This window comes from Juglans microcarpa x Juglans regia, chromosome 2D (genome assembly GCF_004785595.1).
Source record: "Juglans microcarpa x Juglans regia isolate MS1-56 chromosome 2D, Jm3101_v1.0, whole genome shotgun sequence".
NCBI classification, from domain to species: domain Eukaryota; kingdom Viridiplantae; phylum Streptophyta; class Magnoliopsida; order Fagales; family Juglandaceae; genus Juglans; species Juglans microcarpa x Juglans regia.
The window spans coordinates 42,476,477-42,491,340 of NC_054596.1; the positions used below are offsets into that span (position 1 = coordinate 42,476,477).

General features: G+C 35.5%; 1 protein-coding gene across 1 annotated transcript; it reads left to right on the top strand.

Annotated features, from left to right (window-relative positions):
* The first annotated feature begins 9,696 nt into the window (after positions 1-9,696).
* On the top strand, positions 9,697-14,075 carry LOC121250742. The gene is made up of 11 exons (XM_041149940.1): positions 9,697-9,850; positions 10,033-10,166; positions 10,548-10,629; positions 11,298-11,368; positions 11,504-11,605; positions 11,711-11,800; positions 12,131-12,205; positions 12,392-12,424; positions 12,573-12,653; positions 13,480-13,539; positions 13,613-14,075. Exons 1-11 carry the CDS (start codon positions 9,796-9,798, stop codon positions 13,793-13,795), a joined length of 966 nt encoding a protein of 321 aa, XP_041005874.1. The 5' UTR covers positions 9,697-9,795; the 3' UTR covers positions 13,796-14,075.
* The last annotated feature ends 789 nt before the right edge of the window (positions 14,076-14,864 follow it).

The window sequence follows — 14,864 nt, forward strand, 5'->3', positions numbered from 1 at the left end:
GAGTGTGTGATGTGGGTGCTTGTATAGAGTTTGATTGTGAGAAGAGAGTGTGTGTTTTGCCTATGGAAGTGGAGTGGATTAAGAACCAAGTAGGTTGAGTCTATAAAAGCCAGGTTTATTGGTGTAGTTTGCTTTGTTTGTGATCAGTAAACTATATCTTGTATTGGATTTTCTCCCACCCAAAATGGAGCTAATTTGTATAAGTGAAATTGTTTGAATTTCTTTAACTTCTCTTTCCTGGTTTCCATCACTTTCTCTACTAAACATCTTGAGTTTAAATTTGTAAGGCATCTCAAACTTCTCGACAACAACATACTTTTGTATACAAATAAAACTATTCAAGTAGAACCATATAGATATAAGAAAGCTGCTTACCTAACTTCACATTTTTTTTGCTCATGAAATACAAAGAAACTCCAAAACTACTGGCCAAGATCAGTCCAGGAACATCAGCCCCAGCATATAGGGCTGCAATGGATGTTGAAGCTCCATTGACAAAAGTTAAGACCATTAAAGCCCCATATACACCTGTTTGTATGCCCAAATCATGCTTGATGGTGTTTCAACTGAAATGGGTGGATTCTTCACAGGAGCCTGCCACCACTGAGGCATTGATCTCATCCCAAGAGCACTTAAAGGTTTAACATCAGTATAACGAACGCTACTATTCACAACTTTTCCCGCTCGCCTCTGAGTTAGACTTGCATGAGCAACATATCATATGCAACCTCAACCTAAAACATATTAAAAACGATAGTGATAGGGACAAGAAGACTACTATAACTCTATTGATAGATAGTCAATTACTTCCAACAATAGATAAATAACATAAATTAAGCATTGACTTAAAAGAATGCACCACCAGTTAGGTTGAATAAATCTTCCAAATCAGGCCTGAAAGTGGACCGATCTATCATCAGAATTAAAGAACATCATATCAAATGTTCAGATATACTTTTCCTGAAAAATAATGTTAATGTTGGTGAATGCCGAAATGATAAATTGTCCCCTTATGCTTAAATGTTTTTTTAGTTTTTTTTACTTTTCAGATTCTTTTTTCTTTTTCTTTTTCTTTTTTTACTGTTATCAATTATGAGACTTTAATGTTCATTTTTCTTCTTTTGTCATCATGTGCTTTCCCTTTAAAGTCTCGGAAGACATTCATAGAATTAGTGTGATGGGGGAAGAGGAAGATGGAATGGCACCAAGGCCTTCGACTTCGGCTTCACAGTCATTAATGACGCCTCAAAATACATTTGGAGATCCAAACGATTACCATGTGAGTGTGCAGGTTGATGTCTTTTATTTTTTAAAAAGGTGTGTTTGACATGCTCATTAATCTAATTAATTGCATAATTGCAGCATAATTTTGATGTAAATATGCCCTACCCTCCGCCGTTGAGTAATCCGGAGAACTTTAGGCAAAAATTTTCTAAATTTTCAGAATTTGAAGAAAATGTTGGAAGTACATTTTCTGATGCTGCTAATGGTATTACACTTTTTTTTGCTTTCACTTTAATGACTCTAATATTGAATTGATGCTAATCCATCCTATGTTTCTATGTTTAGAAATGTTATTCGACATAGATGAAGATTTAGAGGGTACCACTGTTTTCCTGAATAATGAGGTACGAGTTGAAGCACCAAGATCTAGTATGGAATTTGAGAGTGACAATGAGCTTACGGCCTACTATAAGCAATATGTCAAGCAAGAAGGATTTGGTGTAAGGACATAGAGGACTAAGAGAGATGATATGAGAGGCATGTGTATGTGACTATTGGTTGTGCTTGTGGTGAAAAATACCAACTTAAGAACATTAATATCTCGAAGCCACGTTCAACAACTAAAACGGATTGTAAAGCGAAGGTAAATGCGTCGTTGAACAAGAATTACAAATGGGTTATCACTACAGTTGAAAATGCGCACAACCACATTACTATCAGCCCCAAGTAGAAAAGATTCTTTCAATCTCACAAGCGTCTAGATGACTACAGTCAAAGGATCCTCGACCTCGATGATAGAGTCGGTATTTTTCTCTTGTCGTTGACGCAGGGGTTTTGAGAATCTAGATTTTCAAGAAAGAGATTGCCGGAATTTTATTGACAAGGCTAGACATTTAAGATTGGGTAAAGGGGGTGGTGAAGCCCTTAATGAGTATTTCCAAAGAATGAAAGATCAGAATGATGGCTTCGTTTCTTCCATGGACGTCGATGATGAGGGAAGGTTACAAAATGTGTTTTGGGCTGATGCACGGAGTCGAGCGGCCTATGAGTATTTCAGAGACATTGTAACCTTCGATACAACGTACCTAACAAACCGGTATGGGATGCATTTCGCTCCATTTGTTGGTGTTAACCATCATTGGCAGTCCATACTACTAGGGGCGGGGTTGCTGTCAAGCGAGGACACGCATTCCTTTGTTTAGTTGTTCTGCATGTGGTTGGCTTGCATGAATGGTCAAACTCCTAAAGCCATCATAACCGATCAAGACCAGGCAATGAAGAACGCAATTTCAATTGTATTTCTGAAAACCCGTCATAGATATTGTCTATGACATATAATGAGCAAACTTCTAGAGAAGTTAGGATCTCACTCCCATTTCAGCACATGGTTGAAGACCTCCATTCAAGCTGCATTATATGATTTACAGATCTGCACGGAATTTGAGGAGAGGTGAGGTCAACTTCTTGATAAATATGATCTTAGAGGCAATAATTGGCTTGAGTCCTTATATGAGGAAAGGACTTTTTGGGTTCCAGTTTATTTAAAGGATGTGTTTTTGACTGGTATGAGCACGACACAACAATCAGAAAGTATGAATGCTATTTTCAAAGGGTATGTCCATTCCAGTAAGACCTTGAAGGAATTCGTGGATTAATTTGATAATGCTCTAAGAAAGAATGTGGAGGTAGAGACAACGACTGATTTCAACTCTAATAACCAAACGAACCCCTGTGTTTCCTCTTTCAACTTTGAGAAGTAGTTTCAGAAGGTATACACAAATGCAAAGTTTAAACAGTACCAAAAAGAGTTGATGGGCCTAATGTGTTGTAATTGCACACTGGTAAGCAGGCAAGGGTGCATTTCAACCTTCAATATCTTGAATGAAATCTCTATTGATGATTACAATAAAATAGTCCACTATACACTTTACTATAACGAAGAGGAGTAAGAGTTAAAATGCACGTGTACATTGTTTGAGTTGAGGGAAATTTTATGTTGGCATCCACTTAAAGTTTTTCAATTGTCCCGGATTAATGTGTTACCAGATAGATATGTCTTGGATCGCTAGAGGAAGGACGAGAATAGGAGATGCACATTGATCAAAAGTAGTTATGATGACTTGCGGGCTAGTGGAGATACACGGAGGTATGAGATGGTGGTTAAAAGACGCATGAAATTAGCAACTAAAATATCCCCAAGTGATGAGCGTGTCAATGCATTCCTGCGTTATGTTGATGACTTTGATTCAAAATGTGATGATGTAACATTTGGATTGAGATTCGAATCAACGAAGGTTGGACAGAACGTAGTCGTAGATAAGGGTAAGAAGATATTAAGCTTCCACATGGTCCGAGGGAAAATGAGACCCCCAAGTAAGAGAAATGTTCTGCCCGTGGAGAAGATGGCAAGAAAGAAAATTGTAGTACACTTTCCAAATTTCAATTACTATTAGTATTCTTTTTCTAATTTATGTCTATTTTTTGTTTTTTAAACTTAGGCTTGCAGGAAAATATTAGATGATGAAACATAATTGAGTGACACTCCGGGATCTCAACACCACCAATTTGATGATGGGGTTGGTGTTGGGACACAAAACAACATTGTCACACAATCGATACCATCAGGAAATTAGGAGGTCTTCAGCTATTGGTTAAATGTGTCTTTGAATATACTTATTTCGATTAAAGATAGCATGCATAATTTAAAAGTTGTTTACATTATAGTTGTTTTCTTTCAGATGTGCCGCCATAATTGAGTTGTTGTTTTTGTGTTTATTGGTAACGGTCATGGTGTAGTTTGTGTCTATTGATGTGTTTCATTTTTGTTCCTCTCGGAGAGAGTTGTGTGTAGTTTGAAAATATGCAAAGTGTTTCTTTTTTATTCCTCTTGGAGAGGGTTGGGTGTAGTTTGTGAATATGCAAAATATTTCTTTTTTGTTCCTCACGAAGAGGGTTGGGTGTAATTTGTGAATATGCAAAACGTGATAAAATTTTGTGTCTATTGGAGAGGGTAGGGTGTAGTTTGTCAATATGCTTTCGGTGTAATTTTTGTACCTTTTTGAGAGGGTATGGGCTGGTAATCAAAATGCATTTTTGTTCCTCTTGGTGTAATTTTGGTGTACTTTGTGAATATGCCAAATATAAGGGTTTTTGTGGAGATGCAATGGCTTATTTTTTGTACCTCTTGGAAAGGTGGGGTGTTTTGGTACCATAAGCCGACTAGTCTTCCTGCAGTTGGTTTTTGGTAGCATGATTGTGTGTGTTGGTTAACTGTGTCTTTGATGACAGGCAACATGCAGAGGTTTGGTTTCTTTCCATTCTCATTTTAAAATTTATTGTATGAATATTTGAGTGAAAAAGGGTAAGGAAAGATTGGGCATCGATCCCATTTGTTGTGGCAATAACGAGAAAAACTGTGTTTATAGATATATATATAGATATATCTATATATTTTTTAATTATATTTTATTTCATTCTTCAGAGTATGTGACTTTTTAGAAATTCTCACTTTTTATTTGGAATGTGTACTTCCTCTCATTACCTTTCTTAGGTAATAGCCATATGTGTAGATTTTATACTCGTTTATCTTTTTACCCCCTTTTATTAGGTAATGCATTCCAGGTTACAGTTTTTTCCTCCCTATAGATTAATGCTATTACTTGAAAGTTGCCTAGATTATTTGACTTAATGATGTACATTGACTTGTGTGGCTCCCATGATTTTGTCCACAGGTTGCCCTTGCTGGAACATCATATTCATTTTTGCAGAGTTTAGGGGCAGTATTAGTAAGAAATATTTTTAATGACTTGCGGGGTTGCTACTTAGTTGAACCACTTCTTATTTTGGGTTTCAAGTTAACAATGAATCACATGTTTACATTTTTTGGTTTTGCTTGTGTAGGGTAATGGGCAAAGGATGTATTTTGCACTTGGCAGCTTCATCACTGGTTAGTAGTCGTATTTGTATAGGGAGTTTCTTCCATTTAGACAGTTTCTTGCTCTATGTTCTGCAATGCTGCATTTGAATTGTGATTCATTGATCAGGAACATGATTTAACTGATTGTCTTAAAAGATTTTGCATTATATGAACAAATCTCTGTCATTATAATGAAGACCACAATATGTAGATTTAGTTTTATGAAAAAAAAAAAACTTGGGTGGAGACCCTACCTCAAAACAGTGATGTCCAATATGTTGTTTAAAACTCTTGGTTTTCATAAAATGTCCAACTATTTGCTTAAGTGGTCTTTGTATTGCACATGGAATTCTTCAGTCAGACATGTGGGGTGTAACACCTTCAAAACAGTGGGACTGGATTGGTTCCTTGGAGGATCATCTTCTTGGTATGCTCAAAATTTTACTTAATTTGCACCATTTATAGACATCATTGGCATTCATAGACATTCTCAATTTATTTTCATCATTCAAAGTTTTTGTATGTTTCAAATCTCATGCTATCTTTATTTTATACCATTAAGTTAAACTGGAGTAATTTTAAATTATGAGAATAAGGTGCTGTTATAGACCATATCAATATTTCAGTGACATTATCCAGATACCAGTTAGTGGATGCATGAACAGGTGTTGTTTTAAAGTGCTTCATCATTATACCATTTGAGTCACCCGAGATATCTAATTATTTGTTATTTTTTATACTCTCTTAAAGTTGACTGGTACGGGTTGAAGTTTTATAGTTGATTTTGGTGCTATGGACGCAAGCTCAACAACTTAACAAACATTGCTGTAGGAGTTTAAAGTTGATTTTGCAGAGATTATGTGGGATCTCTGAAGGTTGATATCAATGCCAGAGAACGAGAAGAAGTTTCCCAAAGATTGCTAGAGGAGTTTAATTGCATGCCCACATTCCTCCCTCCTGGCCTCTAGAAAAAGTTCTATCATGGGTTCTACAAGCAATATTTGTGGAAGAGTTTTCTTGTATATTGTTATTACAATGTATATCAGATGGTGTTATTAAAGTGTTATTACAGTGTATATTTCATTAAAGTATATATTTCTAGTGTTATATTTCATTACAGTGTTATTAAAGTATATATTTATGCTTGAAAGAGTTATTACAGTGTTATTTTCTGGTATTATTAAAGTGTTATTACAGTATATATTTTACTTCAAAAAATTTTTTGACAACAATTTTTCCTTGAAAGAGTAGTCCTCTAGAACATTGCTTTTATGTTCTCTTTCATTTCTCATTCTTTGAAAACAGAAAGTAATTAATAGAAGTGAAAATAATTTGAGCATCAAGAATAATTACAGTGTTAGTTTGTTGTTAATATAACTGCTGTTAGTTTAGACATTCGAAACTGCAACTTGAATTGCTTGATGATTGACTCAAGTTGGACGTGTTTTCCAAACTACATAACCACACAAGACGTGGCTAAGTTTACAAAGTCAATTGAAGTGCACAAACTCTTTTAATTACACAGATTGCTTCCTCAAAATACAATTTATATAGGTTGCTTCCACAAAATACAATTTACATACTGTCTGTTCATCAAACCATGTGTACAACCCGTTTCCATTCAAAACTCATCTAATCCATACAAAGTACTTTTTACATGGAATTTATCCGAACTAAGCAAATACTATTACAAAGGTCCCAACTCAATACAAATACTATAATTTTCATGTTTCCTTTTCCAAATTCTTCACTTTCTCTCTCACTTTATCTTCCATTTTTCAAACGTCATACTCGCGCTGTAATACATCGTCCCATATCTTCCAAGCCTTAATGTCTCTTAAGAAAAAGTTATCCTCTAGCAACTAAAGTATATCCGCCCATACGAAGAATTCACATATCGCATTTCCCTGCACACAGTACGAACTTCCAATTAACATGATAAAGTACACATCGCAAGCAGCAAATCGATATGCAAATATAACAAATATAAAGTCATTTTACCGTATTATACTTTGGGCAAGCAAAAAACTCCTTCTAAGATTTTTATTAGTGTGGGATGTGTTTAGTGGTGTTTTCAAACCACACTAATAAGTTGGTGATTCCATAATAAAATCATTAACTAAAGATGATGATTGGGATGACGCCATTCTTGATTCTGAAAAACCATAGAATGTGTGTATAGAAACAAAATAAAAAACAACAAAATCAACATCTATTTCGTAACACACACACATATATATATATAATTCAATGCAGGCTATTATTCTACTGTCATATTCCATTCACACATCATCAAATGTATTTTCATTTCTTCTTAGAAGACCATATTCTATCAAGAAATAAGCCTGGAAATTTAACTACCTATATTGTGATAGATAAGATAGATGAACAAAGTAATTAGTGTATAGACTATAAGTCATATATATATATATATATATATTATTTCTAATTCATCTTGAAATTTAATCCCTTTTCCAATAGATTGTTACAAATTTATAGAGAAAATATGACTTCTCGTCATTAACTGGCAAAGCTACAAAGAGCAGCTTCTTCCCTAAGCAACTGCCGACATTTTTCAGCTATAAGAAGTAAAAGCAAGGTCAACTTTCTATACTTCTACTGGAACAAGATGCATAGAACAAGACAACCAAGTGAAGATATGTAAACATACACAATTAAAAATCACAAAGGCAATTAATGATTAAAAAGATAATCTAAGAAGCAATTCAAAGATAAAATCAAACATCATTTCTATATTTTGATATTCGTAAATATTGTTTAAACACCATTGGGTTGAAAGCTCGGTTCTCTTTTCAAGGAAAAAAAAAATAGGGAGACTCAAAACTTCAAATCTTTCTCAAAACCCCCCAAAGGACTTTACCTTGACAAAAGTGTCACAAAAAAAAAAAAAAAAATGTAAGAGCTTATTTTAAAATTTGATCTTACCAAAATCAGAAACTAAACATTATTATCACTAACTTTTATTAATGGGTTGACAGTATGTGCATAATAAAAAAAAAATGCATCTGATTTTAGCAAGAACTGTGCTACTTATTTCAGAAACATATGCAAACCAAAACTAGTCAGACCTAAAAGTTGGTAGAATTGCAATAGCTAATCAAAATTCAAGTCCAGAAAAGTTATAGTTAAAGGGATCCTAACATATTGCCAAAGGACAAGCAACAAGTGTAGGGAAATGATTGGATTTTGAGTTCAAATCTTGGGTTAAGCTAAAACAAAGTATCGCGCGAAATTGAGTTTACATATTAGCCAAATATGCATTTGTTTTACTTTTAAAACCAAATCAAGTACTACAAAGAAGTAATCAATGAGATTGAGCTAATTTTTTTTTTTTTTTGTTTTTGTCCACAAGAATGAGCAAACTAATAACCCTCAAAAAAATTAAAACATAGAACTACCATAACAGAGGCTTAAGACATATTTTGAAAGAACAGTTAGAAATTAGACAAAAAAAAAAAAAATGAAACATTATGATATATGAGAATTACACATATCAAGTGCCATATGTGCTTGTATTTTATTAATGAAGTAACAGTTTATCATGAATTACATATGAATATAAGAAACTTCAAATATCAAGCCTTACCTAAGAATTTTAGTATGTGATGCAGGAGCTTGAACTTATAACCTGGATGGCGGGTAATAAATTCTTCCTATTTATTCTATTTGAAGCATTTGCAGTTCCTAAAAAGAAAATGCTGACAGAAGAACCTCTGTTATCATTGATATGCTAGATAAATAATTTAACATTAGTTGTCACAAAGAGAAAAAAGAGAAATGTATGCCATGAGAGGCAACATCAGCAACATCTACAACCCCGCACCATTAGTTTCTAGCAAATACAGGGAGAAAAAAAGAATGGAGTAAATAGAGAAAAATAAATGTATACCCAAACCCTAGAATTACAGATTATTTACCCTCCCGCAGATTTAAGGGTTTCGCATCGGTAGACTAAGGGCAAGCTCGCGTCGATGGACTAAGGGCGACTTCATAGACTGAAAGCTTCACGTTGGTGGACTTAGGGACCGAGGGCTTGGGGATTGATCTCCTTGAGAGGGTTGAGATTGTGGTGGGGAGGACTGAGGTCGGTGGTTGCTTGGCTTCGAGGGTCGAGATTGAAGAAGACGAAGGGATGAGGAGGTTTGAGAGGGGGAATTCTAATATGAGGGTTGAGAGACGTGAAGCGAAAAATTAGAAAAATCGGTCCACACATCAGGTGTGTTATGGCTGATGCGGCTAATGCCAAGATTAATTCTTTTCCTTATGAGTGGGGCTACTATGCCATCCCACTCTTACCGCTGGACGGTATGCTATTTTTTTTTTTCATATTTTTTTAATACATTTAAATATTTTTAAAAAATAAAAAAATATATACCAATACACTTAAAATCACTTCCTTAATCACTAAGTAAAAAAAAAAATTTTTGTCAAGCGGTCAAATGGAGTGTTAAGAGTGGGGCGGCAGAGTAGTGTTTCTCTTTCCTTATATCCTTTGGTTGGCAAACTTGACATTCGTACGTGTGTATATATAAAACGACGACGGATCCCTTTCGTACAATCGAGGACTCGAACCGAGTCAATAAGGTTCGGCTACTTGGAAACCCGATTCTTCTCCGGTTGCGGAAAGAGAGAACATGGCGTTGCAGGCTGGGGTTTCAACCTCAAAGGTTCTGATCCTCGTCGGAGCAGGTCAATTTTTCTCTTTTTTTTTTTTTTTTTTTTTTTTTTCTTTTTTCTTTTTAAATTTATATTTCGAAGTTTTATTTATGATCACCGCTTTAGTTTCGTTTTAATTTGGTTTCTAAAACTTCAGCTGATTCGTACTATGTTTTTGTTTTTCTGGTTTTTGTAATTTATTTTGGCGATTTTAGGTTTGACGGGTTCGGTTGTTTTGAGGGGCGGACGACTGTCTGATCTGATTGCACAGCTTCAGGAGTTATTGAAGGGTGTAAATGAAGCTGAGATCTCGCCGAACAAGTACGAGACTACAGTCCTTGCAGTTCAGGTATCTCACAGTTAATTAATAAGCATTTATCCAAATCGCGCTTCCTTTCTGTCCGTTAGAACGCTGCGGAGGAGTGCTGAAGTTTGTAGCTTTAAGACTCTCTGCGTGCGTAACACAGGTGGTTTATATATTCATTGATGGTTATGCTCATTGCGTGCGTGTAACTGAAATGATATGTTTCCTTGATCAAAAGAATGAGGCGAAGTGTTAAATTGTGACTCAAAACATACGAATGAAGAAAAGAAATTCCCGAAATGCATTTGAATTAAACCGAATCACTTCATATTTAAGGGATGCTTTAATAGTTGTGTGATCCATAGTGTTAAAATGGGTGGTGCTTAGTTAGTTATGCGTGTGTGCTTGTCTTCTCTTTATCTTTAGATTCGACAATTGGCTCAAGAGATCAGGGAGTTAGCGGTGTCCCGTCCTGTAACCATCTTCAATGGGGATTCATCATCGAATGGTACGCAGACCTATCATATCTTTTATCCTTGTGAATTGAGAATGCAATTCTGTTTATGTTTTGTATCCCATCTTTCTATAATATCTAGGATTGTGTCTAGGAAGATGGTGAATAGAATCTCACGTTGCTCAGCAGGGAGAAATTCAAAATCTTAATAATAATTCCAAGGGACTCCAACTGTATCTTGATTGGTCCTTTGGAGCATGGGCTCAGATGTGCTCTGGGCCTTCCTTGAGTTGTTACAAATGATATCAGAACCAAACCCAACCAAAATTGTGAGACTTGAGCCCTATTGCCTATATGATGGAATGGCATAATAAATAAAGCGTATTTAAGAATTGCAGGATGGAATGATTGATCCTCTTATGACCGCAGTTTTTTTTACTCAAAGGGGCCCTCCTTTGGTATATTTCATTTTACACGTAGTTAATTTGTTTGGATCGTATTTGCTGATGAGAATGAAAAGAAAAACTTTCGAACTCGCTGATTTATACTTCTTTCCCATCTTTGCTCATCAGGAATTATTAATAATTCTCTATTAGCTCAGTGCATTTTTTTTCTTGTTTCCTGTGTATCATCATTTTCAAAGAATTTTTATGCGCTGTGTTAATAAGAACATGTGATTTTTGGATGGGGAAGTTTAACTACATGTTTTGATGGGCACACAGGGAACTATGGTTCTTACTTAGTGCCTGCTGCTGCACTTGGAGCAATGGGATATTGTTACATGTGGTGGAAGGTAAGGTTTTTAATTGTGATCCAAACGCACCAATTTTGTTGTCACGAGTGCAATGCATTTGGTAGTGCACTGTTAACAATAGCTATTCTTGCTGATTTAGGATTGGTATCTAATTTTCTTTCTTTTGTTGTGCAGGGTTGGTCGCTTTCTGATGTAATGTTTGTAACTAAGCACAATATGGCAAATGCTGTTTCAACCGTGTCCAAACAATTAGAGCATGTCCATGAAGCACTAGGTGTAAGTAGCATTGCTTGGCCATTGTTTAGTATGTTCTTCCAGATAGTAATTCTTTCCTTACCACTTTTAAAGTTCACACGTGTTATAAAATCTCAATTTGTGCAGGCAACTAAGAGACATCTAACCAAGAAGCTGGAGAACTTGGACTGGAAGGTGGAGGAGCAGAAGGAAACAACCAAGCTTATTGCAAATGATGTATAAAGCTATTCCTTTCTTTTCTTGGTTGGATATGCATTCAGTTTAGATAAGATATAAGAAATGTGTTCCCCTTGTTTGAAGCATTGTGGTCATAAGAGGATCAAAATTACCATTCATTTTAGTTCCACTCGTTCCCTCTTCAGTGGGTCTTTCTTGTGTGTTTCTCTTGTTAAGATCAGAAGCGATGCTACTTTTGATATCTGCATCTCTTGTCCAATCTGGATTCGGGTTTGCAATCAATATTCTCAAAGTTCTAATGGCACCACTTCTGATAACTGCATGCCTTGAAGTATGCTTATATTTATTTGCAGCTTTTTTGGCATGCAGGTGAATGAGGTGAAATCAAGCCTTTCTCAAATTGGGTTTGATGTGGCATCAATCTATCAAATGCTATCTGGGTTGGTAAGTAGCTGCTTTTCCTTTTTCAAAATAAGCATTTGTTATAAAACCGTGTATTTTTACCTATCCAAAAAATTTATGTATTTTTTATTACCTATAGAAAAATATATATTTGTTATTTTCTCTGGCATGCTAATTTCAGTAAACTTAGTAGATTGTTGATCTTTTGTTTGTCAATTAACTTGACAGGAAGGGAAGGTTGAGCTTCTTGAAAACAAACAGGTTATATCTCTGATAATGTAATCATGTTGGGTTTTTTAATTGCTGATACAATAACTTCTATACGAAACGCTGACATGAATGCAAAATGTATATGCTTAACGTTTCTTTGGCAATTGATATTTTCCTTTGTTTTCTTTTCAACATCCAGGACATGACTAACTCAGGTCTCTGGTATCTATGCCAAGTGGCTGGAGGCTTCAAAGATGGGCTAAATTCTAAACTTTTTCAGGTCAGATACCAGATCCGTGTGTTAAGATTTATGCCTATTATAGATGAACTCTTCATGCCAAAATTCAGGAGGTCAGCTTATTCATGTAACAGCCAATTATTGGCTTGTATTTGTAATAGTTGTGATACTCCATACTAATTGGTAAGTGATAAGGGTAGGTGGTGTATGAGATCCCACATTTGTCTGGGAAGGAGAAGTCCTTGCTCTTTGGGAATTCGTAATCTGAAAATCTTAAATAAGGCACTTTTTGGGAAGTGGTCATGGAGGTATCATCAAGAAGGGGAATCTTTATAGAAGACCATTATTGAGTTGAAGTATGGGAATTTGTGAGGGGGTTGGTGTTGAAATGAAGTGAGAAGTGTGCATGGTATTGGTCTGTGGAAGAATATTTGAAATGGATGGGAGGATTTTACTCGGTTTATTAAATTAGAGGTCGGTGACGGTGTGAGGATCAGCTTTTGGAAACAAGGAACGTTCTCTGGATGAGCTAAGAAGTTTCTTCTTCCTTTCTTTATTTCTCTGGGCATCTTCTTGTGTTCTGAATGGAGCTTGCTTCAATGACTTTCTTGTATCTCTTTCTAGCTCATTTTTATGTAACTAGGTGTATGCTGTTTGTATACCTTCTGTGTACTTGGGCTATGCCTATTTACTTCTATTAATAAAATGTTATCTTATTTGTAAAAAAAAAGTCTTTATAATAGTTTCAATGGGGCTCTAATTGTATCATTGACTGATCCTTCTTCACTGTTGCTGAGAGATGGATACCTCTATTACTCACTATCTTTTTCCTCAAATATTACTATATTCTGTATTTGTGCTTTGGCAGGATGTTGGTGCTAAGGTAGCAAATCATTCAACAATCACATTTGAGGATAAGTCCCCCAAGGTAACTCGAGTCTCCTTCTTCAGTTGCATCCTGTTTTCATTCACCAATGACATGGTGTGACCATATCATTCAGGGCCTCCAATTCATTGCTGAAGCTAAGGGCTCAGGTGTGATTGATAATTCAGTGATAACAATGAGGAAAACTGATCTTGACAACTTCTCTGGTGAAAAAGGTCCGACATTGACAAATAGAATACACAGGTCATATCCAGTTGGGATTTCTTTGAGCCAAGACATTAGAGGTTCGGATACATGATTCTTTCATTATGTTTTCTTGCTTTGGTGGAATGAACTCTTCCTATTGATTTCATAAGCATGTTACGGGATTCCATAATTTGCTCCCAGTGATAAATGCTTCCGGGTGTTTGATTTGCACATCTCCAGATGGAAAAAGTATATAGTGATAGTGCTTTGTACAAGTAATGATTTCATTTGTTATACGAGCCCAGAATAAGGTACTGTAAGCTCGGTGGCGCTGATGACCTTGTATTTTTGTATTTTCATATAGCTATATGTCAAAAATCCATTCATCTCCAGTTCTGCTTCATAATTTTCTGCAGTTATCTCCATAAGACCCAGTTTTTTTCCCTGTTTAATTGCTACTAAGGACGGAATATAAATTAAAAAAGAAAGAAAGATGCTCATTGGGTTGAAGCCGAACTTCGAGTGTTTCGTGTGTTAAATCTTGTGATCTTGAATCGACTTGCCAAAGAGTAATTCATTGGGAGACATACCGAATAGTCTGAAAATGATCCAAAACGTATTTTTTGGAAAACAAAGGTGAAAGATTGCAAACAAGATTGCTATCTCAGCAATTAAGACTCTTGTCTTCACTATGGTCTGCAACTTGTAACAACCGGCACATACTCACAAAATTGGATTACTTCTATATGTAGTTATTTGATGGGTTAAGCTTTCCCATATCAATATTATATTGAAGTGACCAGCTTATTGGGTGCATGAGAACTGCTTGATTTTCCTTTTCTGTCAAAGGGTATCAATAACTACGACAAACAACTCGGATTTTATCCCACCCAACTCAAGTAGCTTCTTTAACTTTCAGTCATAAACAGAATGTATATAACAACAGGGTTTCTTAATTGTGATTAGATTTTGTGATGCACAACGCGAGGTAGGACTCTCCAATCTCTCAAATTTATTTGCGATCTTGCAATGCAGGCTTTAGTTTCTGGTTAGACAACGGTTTAACCACTTTTTTCTTATATATCCACTTGAAATGTTTATTGTTTACTACCAAGAAATGTAAATGTGCAAATGAAGAACTGCAGAAGAATAAAGCAAAAGCATTGTACTGGCCGCCATCA